At 42.8% G+C, this 16435-nt stretch overlaps 1 protein-coding gene across 2 annotated transcripts in view; it reads left to right on the forward strand.

Annotated features, from left to right (window-relative positions):
* Positions 1–16128, forward strand: part of bbox1 (butyrobetaine (gamma), 2-oxoglutarate dioxygenase (gamma-butyrobetaine hydroxylase) 1) — a 72720-nt gene extending 56592 nt beyond the window's left edge. For both annotated transcript variants that reach the window (XM_079497218.1, XM_079497217.1), the window contains exons 5-9: positions 1721–1919; positions 5557–5662; positions 9854–10050; positions 12446–12609; positions 13594–16128. In XM_079497218.1, coding sequence (XP_079353344.1) covers positions 1721–1919; positions 5557–5662; positions 9854–10050; positions 12446–12609; positions 13594–13754 — 827 coding nt within the window. In that variant the 3' untranslated portion in view covers positions 13755–16128. The remainder of the gene's footprint in view (positions 1–1720; positions 1920–5556; positions 5663–9853; positions 10051–12445; positions 12610–13593) is intronic.
* The last annotated feature ends 307 nt before the right edge of the window (positions 16129–16435 follow it).

The following is a 16435-nucleotide window of genomic DNA, read 5'->3' on the forward strand; positions in this document are numbered from 1 at the left end:
AGGGTTCACGTCGTTACGGCACTTTAGATGAGGATGATGTCATACAGGAAGTTCAGCATGCTTCTCCCGTCCGTCCGTCCGTCCGTCCGTCCGTCCGTCCGTCCGTCCGTCCGTCCATCTCTCTGTCTCTCTCTCTGTCTCTCTCTCCGTCTCTCTGTCTCTCTCTCTGTCTCTCTCTCTGTCTCCCTGCAGCCTCCAGCTCCTCTGTTAACCAACACGTTGAAACACAAACTAATTGGTGGCTGTTCAAATAAGAACTATAAGAGGAAAGAGAGACAAACATCACACAGCAGGTCGTTTACAACCTCCACACTGCTTCTCTCCTGAGGCTCCTCCCTCAAATGAGCTCAGCAGCTGCTTCTGTGGGACACACCGGACGAGAGAGAGAGAGAGAGAGAGAGAGACAGAGAGACAGAGAGAGAGGAGAGAGAGAGAGAGAGAGAGACGGAGAGAGACGGAGAGCCGGAGAGAGAGACGGAGAGCCGGAGAGACGGAGAGAGAGAGAGAGAGACGGAGAGAGAGAGAGAGACTTCATGGAAAAAATACTGGAGCCAGCTGGCAACACAGCTGGGGGAGGATTTTTCCACGTCTGTCTGTCTGTCTGTCTGTCTGTCTGTCTGTCTGTCTGTCTGTCTGTCTATTTTGTACACCCTTTGTTCACCCAACTCTCATGATTTTTCTCAAGTACTCATGCAAGCACTGGTCTTTCTTTTCCTGCAGGTTTTGGCAAGGTTTTATTCTACCGATTAAATATGTTTTTCCTTGTGCACTTTAAATGGCTTGAAACGGTTAGGTTTAAAATGTTATTATATGAATTGAGATGGACAGCGTTAAATTAGGAAAAGTAAATGTAATGGGCATGTTTAGTTTGGCTCAATATACACATTCATATTGTATTCATTTATGCCCTGCCATAATGTGGACATTTAACAGGGTGGAGTTTGCGGGGAAAGTATTTTGGGCCTATACATACATACTATAAAATGCATGAACTACAGTTATTGCTGCATAAGAACCCTCTCCTGGCCTGTAAAAGTGCTCTGTGCTTGCAAGATAATCTTACATAATAGTAATACATGCTATAGAGAGAGCGAGAGAGAGATATGGTGCGGCGCATTGTGAGAATATTAATTATGGTTTTGAAGAGGTAAAGAAGCACACCTAATATCTATGTTTAGGTAAAACATAGCATTCACATAATGCTGTGGTTTAGCGACGAGAACTTGTACAAACATAATTAACTTTGGTATGCCAACCACCTGCCGTGTGTGTGTGTGTGTGTGTGTGTGTGTGTGTGTGTGTGTGTGTGTGTGTGTGTGTGTGTGTGTGTGTGTGTGTGTGTGTGTGTGTGTGTGTGTGTGTGTGTGTGTGTGTGTGTGTGTGTGTGTGTGTGTGTGTGTGTGTGCGTGCTGTTCTGCACATTGGGGGGGATTTCATTTGGAATGAGCACGTTTTCCTATCATTTGCATATGGTCTCTGTCGGGTGGATACGCCTCGTATGTCCAAAACTGTTACTTTTCAGGATTCAAATTCACAAGCATCAGAAGTAGCCGATCCACACGCTTTGGGATGTGGATCCGTCTGATGAAGTAGGGCGTTCATGTATGAATAAATATCAAGTTAGAATTTGGAGTTAAGAGATTTCTGCCCGATGGCAACAATGTTTTCCTCTCATTTGCTTAAACCTGATGTCTTTTCTCCTTGTGGTTTCACCATGCAGGACGCGTGTACTGGGACTCTGAGCTGTGCATGCCCACCGCTGACTTCCACGAGGTCCTTCATGACGACGGGGCGGCCCTAGCCTGGCTGCTGGCCATGCGCAGGGTGGGGATCGTCCACCTCAGAGGAGCCCCTCTGGAGCAGGGCCAGGTGGCCAGACTGAGTGAGAGGATCGGCTATCTGAGGCTGACCTTCTACGGGTGAGACGGCGTGACATATTGCCCTTTAACTTGTGCGTTAACGTATGTATACATTTCTGTCCGGCCAGATAGAGCTATGTTCGGTAGAGCTCTTGCCTTTGGACCGGTTGGATCCCGGGCACCGCTAAATCAAAAATTCCGCCCTCAGCCTCTAGCACTTACTTACACGCAGTGACAAATATCACCCTCCTTGCCTGACTTTCCCCTCCCATTTCCCTTGCCCTGAATTGGGAACCCAAGTGGGCATGTCACTATTCTACAGGTTGGAAGATGCACATGCTATATAAACAAAGGCAAAAAAAAAGAAAGAAAAATAATATATATGGAAACTGGAACTGAACTGGAATTGAACCTGTGGGGCAACTGGGAACTCTTGTTCCCCAGGCGGGATCTCGGGCCCCCGGGCCCGAATAACAACTGTTCTGGCGGTCCCGTGAAAGTGCCAAGATTCCAAGAATCTAGAACAAGAAACAGAAAGTTCAGACAATTCTAGAACCAAAGTTCTTTAGGTGGAAAAGGGGCCTCAGCTCAGTCAAGCCACATGCTGCACCGCAGTGGATTCACACCCCTAGACCCCGCGTCGTACAGTATGTGGACAAGGTACTTTACCTCTGTACTACCTACTGTACCTGAGTGCTCGTTCACATGGCGTTCATCCAGGCCAAAAGCCAGTGAAGCCAGTTTCATAACTCCAACTGCCTCTAGTAAATCAACAGGCCCTCAGTTTTCCAACGCTCACATTTTAACCAGAGTTAAAGACCCCAGAGTGACTCTGTAAATGTTAAGTGGGAAGAAGAAAATACATAATTTACGACGTTTTCCACGGATTCCAAGCAGCCAGATTTTTTTTTTCTTATTCTTTTTTTTGTGACGATTGAATCAAAGCTGTCTTCTCTACTGCTGCTCTAGTGTTGAACTTGCCCTTTATTATTAACCATATAGTTATACTATACAGTTGCCTATATATTATAGATATAGGCAATAGATATATCTGCAAATTAGATCTATGATTCATTGACCTCAGACTGTCTGCTACGCTGTTTTATCACAGCAGGAGGCAGCGTTGAGAGCAGTGGGGGAAGAAGTAAGGCTACTCTGATTCTTTTCAAAGTGCTATAGAGCGTTGCAGTCCCGCCCCCTACCCTGGACCAGGAAATGAATCCCAATGCATTTTTCCCATAGACATTTCTTAAAGTATGTATTTAAAGACGGTTACGCCGCGGACAAAGCCAACTCGAGTCGTGACAACTCATGACAACACAAACAATATTTTGGACCAAACAAATAATTACAAAGAAGAAAAACAACAAAAAAAGTGTTGTAACCTGCCGTTTTTTTCTTCTTTCTAATTATTTGTTCAGCCCAAAAAATTGTGTTTGTTGTCATGATTTGTCACGACTCGAGTTGGCTTTGTCCGCGGCGTAAACGTCTTTAAATAAATACTTTCTGAAATGTCTATGAGGAAAATGAACGGAGAATCATTTCCTGGTCCAGGGTAGGGGGCGGGACTGCGACGCTCTATTGATAAAAGTACCACAACATAGAAAGCATTTGCTGTACATACTTTTGCTGTTTTTGAATTTGAATCCTGAAAAGTAACAGTTTTGGACAGAGACAGAGATGACAGAGACAGAGATGACAGAGAGAGATGACAGAGACAGAGACAGAGATGACAGAGACAGAGATGACAGAGACAGAGATGACAGAGACAGAGACAGAGATGACAGAGACAGAGACAGAGATGACAGAGACAGAGACAGAGACAGAGACAGAGATGACAGAGACAGAGATGACAGAGATGACAGAGACAGAGACAGAGATGACAGAGACAGAGACAGAGATGACAGAGACAGAGACAGAGATGACAGAGACAGAGATGACAGAGACAGAGACAGAGATGACAGAGACAGAGACAGAGATGACAGAGACAGAGATGACAGAGACAGAGATGACAGAGACAGAGATGACAGAGACAGAGATGACAGAGACAGAGACAGAGATGACAGAGACAGAGACAGAGACAGAGATGACAGAGACAGAGATGACAGAGACAGAGATGACAGAGACAGAGACAGAGACGACAGAGACAGAGATGACAGAGACAGAGACAGAGATGACAGAGACAGAGACAGAGATGACAGAGACAGAGATGACAGAGACAGAGATGACAGAGACAGAGACAGAGACGACAGAGATGACAGAGACAGAGACAGAGACAGACAGAGATGACAGAGACAGAGATGACATACTTACCATTTATTTGTGTTTCCCAACCATAGGAGAAATAAAAAACAGACCCAAAAATGGAGTGAAAAGGGCACCAACCAAAATGCAAAACACTTGAGAAATCAAAATATAATATTATTTGCCTCTGAAATGTAGTGGAGTAGAATTATAAAGCATTGAAAAATAGACATACTACAGCACTCAATAAGTTGAGTAAATGTACTCCAGGACAGAGACAGGGGCTGACCGTGCGGTCCAAGAGCATTCCATCTCCTAGCAGAAGGAATTAGGTAGTTCACTCAATCACTTCACATCACAGAAGAGGATTACAATGAGAAGCCTTCGCTTTCCACTGCCAGTATGTGAGCTCATAATAATGGAAGCTAAGAGAGAGACACAGCTTAAGCGATGGCCCTCTTAACCCATTAAGATCTGAGGCCGATAATGTCTTCTAAATCCTGAAAAACTTGTGTTGCTAAATCAGTAGTTCCCAAACGTTTTCATGCCATGGACCACGAAAATGATATGTATTTAAAATGATATGTATTTGGCTGCAGACTCATCTCAAAATATTTGAAGCAAAGATTTTAGTAAAAAAATAAATAATAATGGTTACAGTGGTTAAAATATAAAATTACACAGATGCTTTCCCTGTTTTAATGAGTGAATTGTCCAGAAGTATATGTAGAACGTTTTAGGGGCCAATCCCATTGTGGGCCACAGGCATGTTTTTTTATAGGTTAGTGGAGTTTTCTTCTTTTACATTTCCTACAAAAAAACAAGGGAGGAGGAAACAAGAAATGTTGAGAAATTCTCAAAACTTGAATGAATATGTGGCATTACGATACGTTGTGAGCTTGTACAGTAACTATGTTTCACCATCTTTAAAATAGGGCATAAGTGATTAATTCATAATAATGTTTTCAAGTCTGGGTCCCAGCAGGGAGACACCAGATTGCTCTTTTGGCTCTGGAGCTGAAAACGTTTGTGAAAGCCTGCCTTAGGAAAAGCAGCAATAAAGATCTATCAGAATGAAGCATGGACATGGATTAAAGTTATCCGTCGCCATGACCGATTTCAATCATTTGGTAGCATGTCATGAAAAATAGTCAATCTACAAGTGAAAAACATGCCACAATATGCTTGTAGATCCACTATTTTCGGCAAATTACAGATTAAGAATTGGCCTGACAAAATGTTTCAATCATGATATTTTATATTGGTTTATGCCATGCACGCACACGTACGTAATGAACCCTGTATATTACTGCATCTCCATGAGCAGCTACATTGGAAGGAGTTGCTCTGAGACATAGTTTTGTCTCCTCGCGGGCCTAATCTCACGCAAACTGTTCTCCTGGAGATAGACGATTAAACAGAGATGATTAAGAGTGCATTAATCACCTTGCAGGCACACGTGGCAGGTCCAGGACAAACCCATGGCCAACAACGTTGCTTACACGTCTGGAGAGCTGAGTCTGCATACCGATTACCCTGCACTGCACCACCCGCCCGGAGTGAGTATACCACAGTGTAGTGGTGTCTGTGACAAAGTACATTTAGTGAGTATACCACAGTGTAGTGGTGCATGGACAGTCTGTGACAAAGTACATTTAGTGAGTATACCACAGTGTAGTGGTGCATGGACAGTCTGTGACAAAGTACATTTAGTGAGTATACCACAGTGTAGTGGTGCATGGACAGTCTGTGACAAAGTACATTTAGTGAGTATACCACAGTGTAGTTAGTGGTGCATGGACAGTCTGTGACAAAGTACATTTAGTGAGTATACCACAGTGTAGTGGTGCGTGCACAGTCTGTGACAAAGTACATTTAGTGAGTATACCACAGTGTAGTGGTGCATGGACAGTCTGTGACAAAGTACATTTAGTGAGTACCTCTGTGTATTTTACCCGCTCAGTGGCCTTGTGTTTAGAGTGTGTCTACCCTGAGATTGTCAGGTTGGGGTTCAATTCCCGGCTGACTCGTACCAAAGACTCTAAAAATCCCTGTTTGCCACTCAGCATCAAGGGTTTGAGTGGTGGTAAGTCCCTGCGATGTCAAGGGGGTGTACTTGTATGTACAAGTTGCCTCACGCTACAGAAACAGGACATAGGCTCCTGTATGGCTTGGCAAGGCTTGCTTTTACACGGTGTATAGTGGTGGACACTAACAATGTACATTTACTGTGCTTAAAGGGATAGTTCAGATTTTTTTAACTTAAGTTGTATGAAATACTTGCCATTAATATAGTGGTTGCAACTGTATTAATTGATTGCCCGAGTCCCATGGTGGGAGTTCTGCTCTGGTTTTGGTGAAATATCAAGTAGTTCCGGTCATTTTGTGGGGGGCACTGGGGGCCACGCAGTAAAAGTAAATTAATCCACAAAACTAACGTCATTTGTATTGTTGACCTATTTCTAAAATATTAGTGCAACTTCCGTTCTTTTTTTACCCCTCTATCACACAGAACTATGTTTTTTGTGTCCATATCACTACGCCCAAAAAATAGTTCCATGTGATAGAGGGGTCAAAGTTGAACGAAAGTCATGCTAATATTTTAGAAATAGGTCAACAATACAAATTACGTTCGTTTTGTGGATTCATTTACTTTTACTGCGTGGCCCCAGTGCCCCCCACAAAATGACCGGAACTACTTAATATTCACCAAAACCAGAGAACTCCCACCATGGGACTCGGGCAATCAATTAATACAGTTGCAACCACTATATTAATGGCAAGTATTTCATACAACTTAAGTTAAAAAAATCTGAACTATCCCTTTAAAGGACGCCGTCACCCATTTTCAACTTCATATAATTGGTCCTCACCAATGCCCATTATTAGGGCTGCTGCTGTGGACAGTTCAGAAAGCCGCCTACCTACCTGACATCGTCATGGGGAATCCAAGCTAATAGAAACTGCATTCCTGAAAAGTTGGCATGCTATAATGGAAGCCATTGTCAGCCACTCATACTAATAAAAAGGCCCCCGCTTGACTCAGGGAGATGGACGTCCCGGCCATATAGTTAGTCCCTTCGGGACTCATTTCACAGACACAAAAACGGGGGTGTGTGTGGGCAGAACAAGGATCCTTCCGCTGGCTGCAGGGGGCGCCAGGGAGACGTCCCGGTCACTGCTCCACCACCAGTGTTGTTTTGGCAGTGGTTATAGTCTCTTGAATAGTCTTCATTTAGTTTTAGTCTCATTTTAGTCACCTGGAATGTGTTAGTGTTAGACTAGTTTTAGTCGACTAAATATCATAAGATTTTAGTCGACTAAATCTACAGTTGATTTAAAATTTTAAATGTAGTTTGGCAGGCCTTGATGCCGTCGTAATGACTGATTTTACACTTGCTGAAAATAGCAGATCTACGCGCTGCGACGCAGGGTCCGGGCCGGTTCCGTACTGGACCCCCAGGAACGCGCCCAGGGGGCCGGGCCGGTTCCGGCCGCCCCGCGTCCGCAAACGGTTGAGAAATGACTGAGTTACCGTGTGGCGGTCCCTCTACTGTACAGTACTGTACTGTCATTGTACTGTACTGGCACACCCCCGAAAGCATCATATATACAGTTAATACATGCGTGTGTGTTTGTGTGTGCGTTAGGTTGCGCACAGGTGGTGAAAAACAACCATGCTGTTTTCGTGCTCCTACCCAGACACCCACCCACCCAGCCACACACATAGCTCCGTAAGGGAGTGGTTGCACCACTCAAAAAAAAAAGAAAAGAAAAAGAAAAATCACACTTGTGTGAAGTGAGGGGCGCTCTTATCATCATACATTATCCTACATCATCATACATCACATTCCATGCTCAACCAATCAAATCGTCACATTCCGTGCTCATACACACACACACACACACACACACACACACACACACTAAAGCTGTGCATATGAGCACATTGTGTGCTCTTATCAAGAGACAATTGAAGAGGCATCTTGAAGCCACTGTAGGGTGCTCGAACACACACACACACACACACACACAGACACACACACACACACACACACACACACACACACACACACACACACACACACACACACAGCAGTTAGGATTATATTATCAATTTTTATCTCTAAAGGCTAATATGTAACTGATATATACATATACGTACATATAATTATATCCTTTTTGGTTTTTCTTTCTCTTCCAAGAAAATGGGGAATCGGAAAGTGGATGAGGAAATTGTTGTCAAATATTTTTTATTTTATTTTATTTATATATCATTGTCCTGTAATGTCATTCATGTCGAATGTCATGTTGTTATGTTCTGTGTGGAGCCCCGGAAGATTAGCTGCTGCTATGCACCAGCTAATGTCATGTTTTAATGTTCTGTCTGTGTGGCTATTAGTGTAAAATCTACACTAATAGCTGAATATTGGGAGGGGCTAGCACCCCTCAAAAAATGTACTCTAAATCAGGGGTTTTCAACCCGTGGGTCGCCAAATTATTTTGGGGGGGTCGCCAAAATAATTTTTATTTTTTATTTTTTTGCAATTGAATGGCTGGAAAATGGAAATTAAGAGTTCACATAGTACACATAGTATATGCATAAACTTTCCTTAATGATTATATCTGGTTTCAGTATTCATTTCTGATATATTTTCTGTAATATTAAGGTTATTTTTGCAGTCAGTTTGTTTTGGGGGTGGGGGGGCGGGTTGGGGGTCGCGAGACATGGCCAAAGCATTTCTGGGGGTCCCCAGCCAAAAACGTTGAGAACCCCTGCTCTAAATGTACTTTCTACCACTGTGTGTGTGTGTGTCTATATACGTATAGGTGCGGCGGTGGTTCAGCGGTAGAGTGCCTGGATGGCAACAGTTCGAACCCGGGCTCCCCCAGAGTTACTGTCGAAGTGTCCTTGAGCAAGACACTGAACCCCTAATTGCTCCCGATGTGCTAGTTGGTGCCTTGCATGGTTTCTGCTGCCATCAGTGTATGAATGTGTGTATGAATGGGTGAATGTGATGCACAATCTATGTAAAGCGCCTTGGATAAAGGTGCTATATAAATGCACCATTTACCATTTTTGAGTGGTGTAAACCACAACAACTGGCTTTGTACCCGTGTCTGTTCGTACCAAAAAAATCACACCCGTGTGAACTGAGTGGTGTAAGGTCTGTCTGACGTAATGAAATCATGTCTGACGTAATGAAATCACACCCGGGTGTGATTTCATTACCTGGCTTTGTTTGTGCAGAAAAAATGAGCATGGTTGCTATGTTCACCCTGTTCACCCGGGTGTGATTTCATTACGTCATTACAACAGGGTGAACATAGCAACCATGCTCATTTTTTCTGCACAAAAAAGCCAGTTGTAGGAGTGGTTTACACCACTCAAAAAGCGATGTACCCGTGTCTGTTCGTACCAAAAAAAGCACACCCGTGTGAACTGAGTGGTGTAAGGTCTTATATAGACTGATCAGCTGTGGTCTGACGTAATGTCTGACGTAATGAAATCACACCCGGATGAACTGGGTGACCGTAGCAACCATGACAGACAGACAGACAGACAGACTAACAAAGCCAGTTGTAGGAGTGGTTTACACCACTCAAAAAGCTATGTACCCGTGTCTGTCCGTACCAAAAACAATTAGCACGGTTGCTATGGTTAGTATGTGACGTCACTGGATGACGTGTTCTATATAAGACCTTACACCACTCAGTTCACACGGGTGTGATTTCTATTTACCATTTAGGTGCAGTTCCTCCACTGTTTGAGCCAGGCCCGGTCGGGCGGGGAGAGCCTGGTGGTGGACGGCTTCCACATGGCGGAGCAGCTACGGAGAGAAGACCCCCAGGCCTTCCACACGCTCACCTCCCTGAGGGTGGACTTCACCGACACCGGCACGGACTACTGTGACTTCATGGTGCAGTCCAAGAACCACATCATCGAGTGAGTGTTGTGGGATTCGTCACGTCTGTCTGTGAAAAGTGTACGACAAGAAATGACGTAATGTAATGAGGTGTAACCTCCAGAATGTACAGCTGGTCCATGTGACATACGGTACTGCAGGGTTCCCCAATAGGCGGCCCGCGGGCCATTTGCGGCCCGCGGAGCGCCCCCTTGCGGCCCGCGGAAGAAAAAATAAAAAATAAAAAATCTTTTTTTTTGGGGGGGGTCCCAGATATAAATGGCATTAAATGGGGGTCAGTATCCTATGCATGTCAAACTGGGCATCCTTTTCAAATGGGGTCCTGCCCTGAAAATGAATTTTCAGGGCAAGACCTCGACCTCACGCGTGCGGACTCGGCCCCCAGCCTGGTACCCTAGTCAAAATATGGCCCTCGAGGAAAATTTATTGGGGAACCCTGGGTACTGTATCGTTGCTGTCGGGCTGAAACATCTTATCTCCATATATTTTTTTGAGTGGTGTAAACCACTCCTACAACTGGCTTTGTTAGTCTGTCTGTCTGTGCTCAAAAAATGAGCACGGTTGCTATGGTCACCCAGTTCACACGGGAGTGATTTCATTACGTCAGACATTACTGATTATACGAAAGCATCAAAAGTAGCAGATCTGCGAGCTGGAACTGTGGGGCCAAGCGACGTGTTTTGGTCTCTTGTAGATATGCTACTTTTTCCAACAGTTTTGGACATTGGTAAACCACCCGGTTTCCAACCGTATGTGGCATGTGTGTGCAATTGGGAGTGTGAAGTTAGACTATTATCTGTAATGTTGTCCTATCTCACACGCACGTGTGCATGAACGCACGTGTGCATGAACGCACGTGTGCACACGGCCACACGCACACAAGCAGTCATGCAAGTGAAGATGTGCATAAGCTGTTTTAATGGTAAAACAGTACAACACTGCCATCTGTCGTTCAGTATGGTGAACTTCCCTAAATCCACCACTAGAACATATTAAAACAAATAGGCCAGTCAATCTAAGCTAAAAAGGGGCTTTTATGATCCTTAGGGTCATCCAAATAACATATTAAAAATTGATTATTATATCAATATTATAAGGCAACATTTTCAAAATTGAATTATGCTTTAAAAGTAGCATGTGATGTGTCAAACTAGGGGTTATTCATGATTCTGAATCCATTCCAAGCATTAGTTTTGCACGAAAAACACTCCTTGGGCTACAAACGGCCATAGCCACTTGCCCAAAAGACGGCTATGGCTGTTTTTAGCCCAAGGAGTGATTTTCGTGCAAAACTAATGCTTGGAATAAGCCTATCTCACAGAATTTCCCCGCCCCCCTAAATACGCCCCCTTTCGGGGTTAGTGGTGATAGCGTGACGTCACTCCATAGACGCTACATGTTAAAAGAGGTTATTTAAGAAGTCTACAACTTTTGTTTTCTCAAGGTAAGGTTTGTTCTATCTGCTCGACCTGATTTACCATCTTGTTTGCTTCATAATAATATTGGTCTGTCACATTTTTACATTAGAAAATGTACTTAGATTCTCCAGAGAAAAAAACGTGTAAATGCCCATGTTAAAGTCACCACTATTTACCGGAAGTGGGCGTGAAAAACGGGCTGTGAGATAGGCCTATTGGTTCAGATGTCACATGCTACTTAACCCATTTAGGCCTGAAGTCGAAATGAATTTTTTTCTGAACATCTGAAAATATGTTGTTCCAGGGACCCCCCAGAAGGACCCCCCAGGGACCCCCCGGAAAGATTTGAGTTAAAAAACTGAAACTCTGAAAGAATATATATTCAAAGATTTGAGGCACATTTTCACGATTTAAAAAAAAATAGCAGATCTACAAGCTCATAGCACGGCACTCAGTGCTGCGCTCTGAGCTTGTAGATCTGCTATTTTTCAATAGCTAAAGTACAACATAATGTTTAAAACACCAAAAGGGGTTAAAGCATAATTAAAATTTGAAATGTTTGCCTTATATAGGTTTTCAATGGTACCCCAACGTTCAACCCCTGCATTTACCATGATCCAAAAAGTATATAATAATAATACATTTTTAAAATGTTATTTGGATGACCCTAAGGATCATAAAAAAAAACATGAATAATAAACTATTGCAATTTATTTTGGGTCAAATCTTAGATTGACTGCCCTTTAAAGGAATAAAAAGCAATCCATTTAAATGAAAATTATGAAAAGTATTTTATAGGATAATTTCCTTACGTACTGTGTGTGTGTGTGTGTGTGTGTGTGTGTGTGTGTGTGTGTGTGTGTGTGTGTGTGTGTGTGTGTGTGTGTGTGTGTGTGTGTGTGTGTGTGTGTGTGTGTGTGTGTGTGTGTGTGTGTGTGTGTGTGTGTGTGTGTGTGTGTGTGTGTGCGCGCGCGCCCGCGCGTGCGTCTGTGGTCAGTTTGGACGAGGGCCAGGTGGTCAGGATCAACTACAACAACGCCACCAGGGACTCGGTCCTGGACCTGCCCGTCCATCAGGTGCAGCCCTTCTACAGAGCGCTGAAAGCCTACGTGGAGATCATGAACCGACCACAGAACATGGCAACCTACCGCATGGAACCAGGTCAGTGGACAGCTGGAAAAGGGGTCCTCCCTATGTTCCCCAGGTTCTATGTTCTCCAGGTTCTATGTTCCCCAGGTTCTATGTTCCCCAGGTTCTATTTTCCCCAGGTTCTATTTTCCCCAGTACAATTGTATGTATAAGTACAGAAAAAAATAATGTTTGTTTTTGCCATCTTTGTTGAAGAGTCTGAGCAATTATGTTTTAGTTTATTTTATGCCAGTGTTCATTTTTAGTTGGCTAAGACTAGATTGTTTAAGTAGCCTATAGGCAGGCCTAAAGTTAAATGGATTGTTCAAAGACTGAGCTTAAATCTGAATTCGCTACTAAAAGTAACACTAAAACTAAATTGCTAAAATACTTTTAGTCTTACTAGAATTACCAAAATTACTAGGTTAGGTTTCTGGTTTAGGTTTATTCTAAGTGGGGAACAAAGAACCTGGGGAACATAGGTACGCTTGGCCAAAACTGTTACTTTTCAGGATTCAAATCCAAAAAACAGCAAAAGTTGCAGATCTCCAAGCTCAAAACCATAAACAAACATAGTGGCCTTAAAGGGATTGTGACATAAAAATAAAAGTTTTCGTAATTTGTCTGAGCTCAATTGCACCCCCAAAAAAACTGAACTTTTAACATTCAGTAGATTTTCTGTGGTCTGGGGTTTTCTGGCTCAAACAAGTGCTCTGATTTTCCTGCTGTTTGTGATGTCACAGCCTGCAAATCCCATATATGTCAATGGGATTCGCCAGCAGATGTCACTGTTTTCAGTTTTGCCTGTTTTCATTGCAGCTCAAAAGGCTTCCAACCCCCAGAGAAAAAAGAAAAACGAAAAATAAAAATAAATGAAAATTAATGCCATGAAACCTTTAACCTCTAGCTTATGAAAAAGAAACACATATGGAGGTACGAGATATCTGCCTGTGTATGTCTGTAAAATAGCTCATTGCTCCGTTATGTGTTCACATACTGCCTAAATTCCATCTTCAGGTGACGTGTATACGTTCGACAACTGGCGGCTGCTCCACGGACGGAAGAGCTACGTGAGCGGCCTTGGGAGCCTGCGTCACCTGGAGGGGGCGTACCTGGACTGGGACGAGGTCATGTCCCGCCTGCGGATTCTCCGCAGGTCCGTCCACGGCGAGGCGTAAAGAAAGGCCTGCTCCAACCAGGCGGCGAGGAAGCTCCGCTGGATTTGAAGCCCAGGAAGTTGAATGTCTTAAGGATTGCAGTTCCCATTAATGACCCTAGATGTCGCTATACTCCTCCTACTGCTGCATGGCTGCGGAAGGATTTACACTCTATACAAGTGAACGAGGTTTTGGCCCGGACTTTTACACTTGGATTTCATTACCGTATTAAGCCCAAACCACACCAGTTGTTCGAGACGCAACAACGCGGTTTTAGCGTTCGTTGCAGCACAGTTGCACGTTGGCGCATTGTTGTGGCGGATGTCGACGCGAGTGATTCAATTGGTTCAACTCGATGGCTGCTTGCAACGACATGCGTCTACTGTGGCATTGCAACGACATGCGTCGACTCAACGACATGCGTCGACTCACAACCGTTTGGTTTCAAGGAGTTGCATGGAGCCCCATTGGTGTGGCTTGGGCTTTAGTCAACATTTTCACAAATACTTTGTTTTTTTTTAATTATATGCGTTTAGTAAGTTATGGTCCCTTTAACTTTTAAATTGATGATGAAAGTAGGCAGTTTTTCTCAGGCTTTCAACTGGTTCTCCTGAGTGAAGACCCACCCACGCTATCAGACGTTTCCCGATCGGAAGTTCCAAGATGGTGGATTTGAATTTGAAAGTAGATTCAAAAGGGATCTGTAGAAACCAATGGGTCACGTGACAGTTTCCCCTTGTCCATATTTTTGCACAGTCTATGGTCATACTCTGGATGACGGAAAGAGGGAGTGTACAATCTTGATGAATTTGGCCAAATTGCCCTTCCAGTTACAGGGCAGAGTATACTATTCAACCAGCAGGTGTATGGAATAATGGCTTTATATGGCGCAGGGCACTTCTGTGGTCGGAATATTGGGATGTCGGAATAATGGGTTTAACCCAGAAAAACCCCGTAAAACATCTGTCATTTTAGATTTTAGCAATATATATAATATATAATAATGCAACAGGTTTTTCAGAAAACTTTTTTTTATTGTACATTTGGGGTTTGGGACTCTCAGCCGATTGGCATGACAAATATTATTTTGTTGATATCAACTTGTAAGTTAATTTACCTTTAACCCATTCTGGACGGGAACCCCTTTTGGTGTTTTAAGCATTATGTTATACTTTAGCTATCGAAAAATAGCAGATCTACAAGCTCATAGCGCGGCACCGGGTGCTGCGCTACGAGCTTGTAGTCCTGCTATTTTTGAAAAATCGTGAAAATGCAGCACAAATCTTTGAATATATTCTTTCAGAGCGAACATTTCTAACTCAAATCTTTGCTTCTGAGGGGTTCCTGGAACAACATATTTTAAAATGGGGTCGGTGGCCAATTACAGTACATATCATTTTTGTGGTCCTTGACATGAAATATTGAGAACCACTGATATAGAAACATAGGTATTTCAGAAAACTGTCAGGATTTAGAAGACATTGTCGGGCCTAAATGGGTTAAACTGGTGTTTACTGTACAACATAACTCCAGTCTTACTGTATGTAATCCATTGTCTCCAGTTTTATGTAATCCATTGGATCCAACATACACATCATTTCGTCACTGTTGGGCAGAAACATTGTTTGTCCAAAACTTCTGTTATTTTTCAAAATATTTACCCAAAACAGAATGACAAGCTCGCTAATTTCACTACTGTAGTTTGCGCAAAACACTGTCCTATGACTAAGTATAAAACAATTTATGGGGGTGGGGGCTATCCGCCTGGGTCGCGGCGTCATTTCTTCTCTTGAAATAAATCCTTATTCTTTTGTGTTTTTTCGTAACTTAACTTAACTTTACTTTATTATGGATCTTCATTAGCACTTGCAAAAGCGTGGCTATTCTTCCTGGAGTCGAGTACACAAAACACAACACATCATTCACCACAACATACAACTACAATACCCAAAAACACAACACATCATTCACCACAACATACAACTACAATACCCAAAAACACAACACATCATTCACCACAACATACAACTACAATACACAAAAAACAACACATCATTCACCACAACATACAACTACAATACACAAAAAACAACACATCATTCACCACAACATACAACTACAATACCCAAAAACACAACACATCATTCACCACAACATACAACTACAATACACAAAACACAACACATCATTCACCACAACATACAACTACAATACCCAAAAACACAACACATCATTCACCACAACATACAACTACAATACCCAAAAACACAACACATCATTCACCACAACATACAACTACAATACCCAAAAACACAACACATCATTCACCACAACATACAACTACAATACCCAAAAACACAACACATCATTCACCACAACATACAACTACAATACACTAACATACAATGGTTCACTTACAAAGGATAAGAGTTACATGTCAAAACAATTGCAATTTTGCATTTTCATATCATTTCATCATAGAGAGGTTGGAAGGGGTTTTCCATAGCTCCATAGGTCCATATACATTTTTCATACACATCAATCCCTTTTTCCTATGTCATAAAATGTACTAAAAAAAACATCAAAAACAATAAACAAATATTAATTAAAATAAAAACACATCATTGGAATTAATATGGTTAAACACAGATCAGTCAATTTGGAAGATACCTTTTTACCATTTACCAAGTAACGCCCTACTT

Source organism: Electrona antarctica (genome assembly GCF_951216825.1).
Source record: "Electrona antarctica genome assembly, chromosome: 3".
Classification (NCBI taxonomy): domain Eukaryota; kingdom Metazoa; phylum Chordata; class Actinopteri; order Myctophiformes; family Myctophidae; genus Electrona; species Electrona antarctica.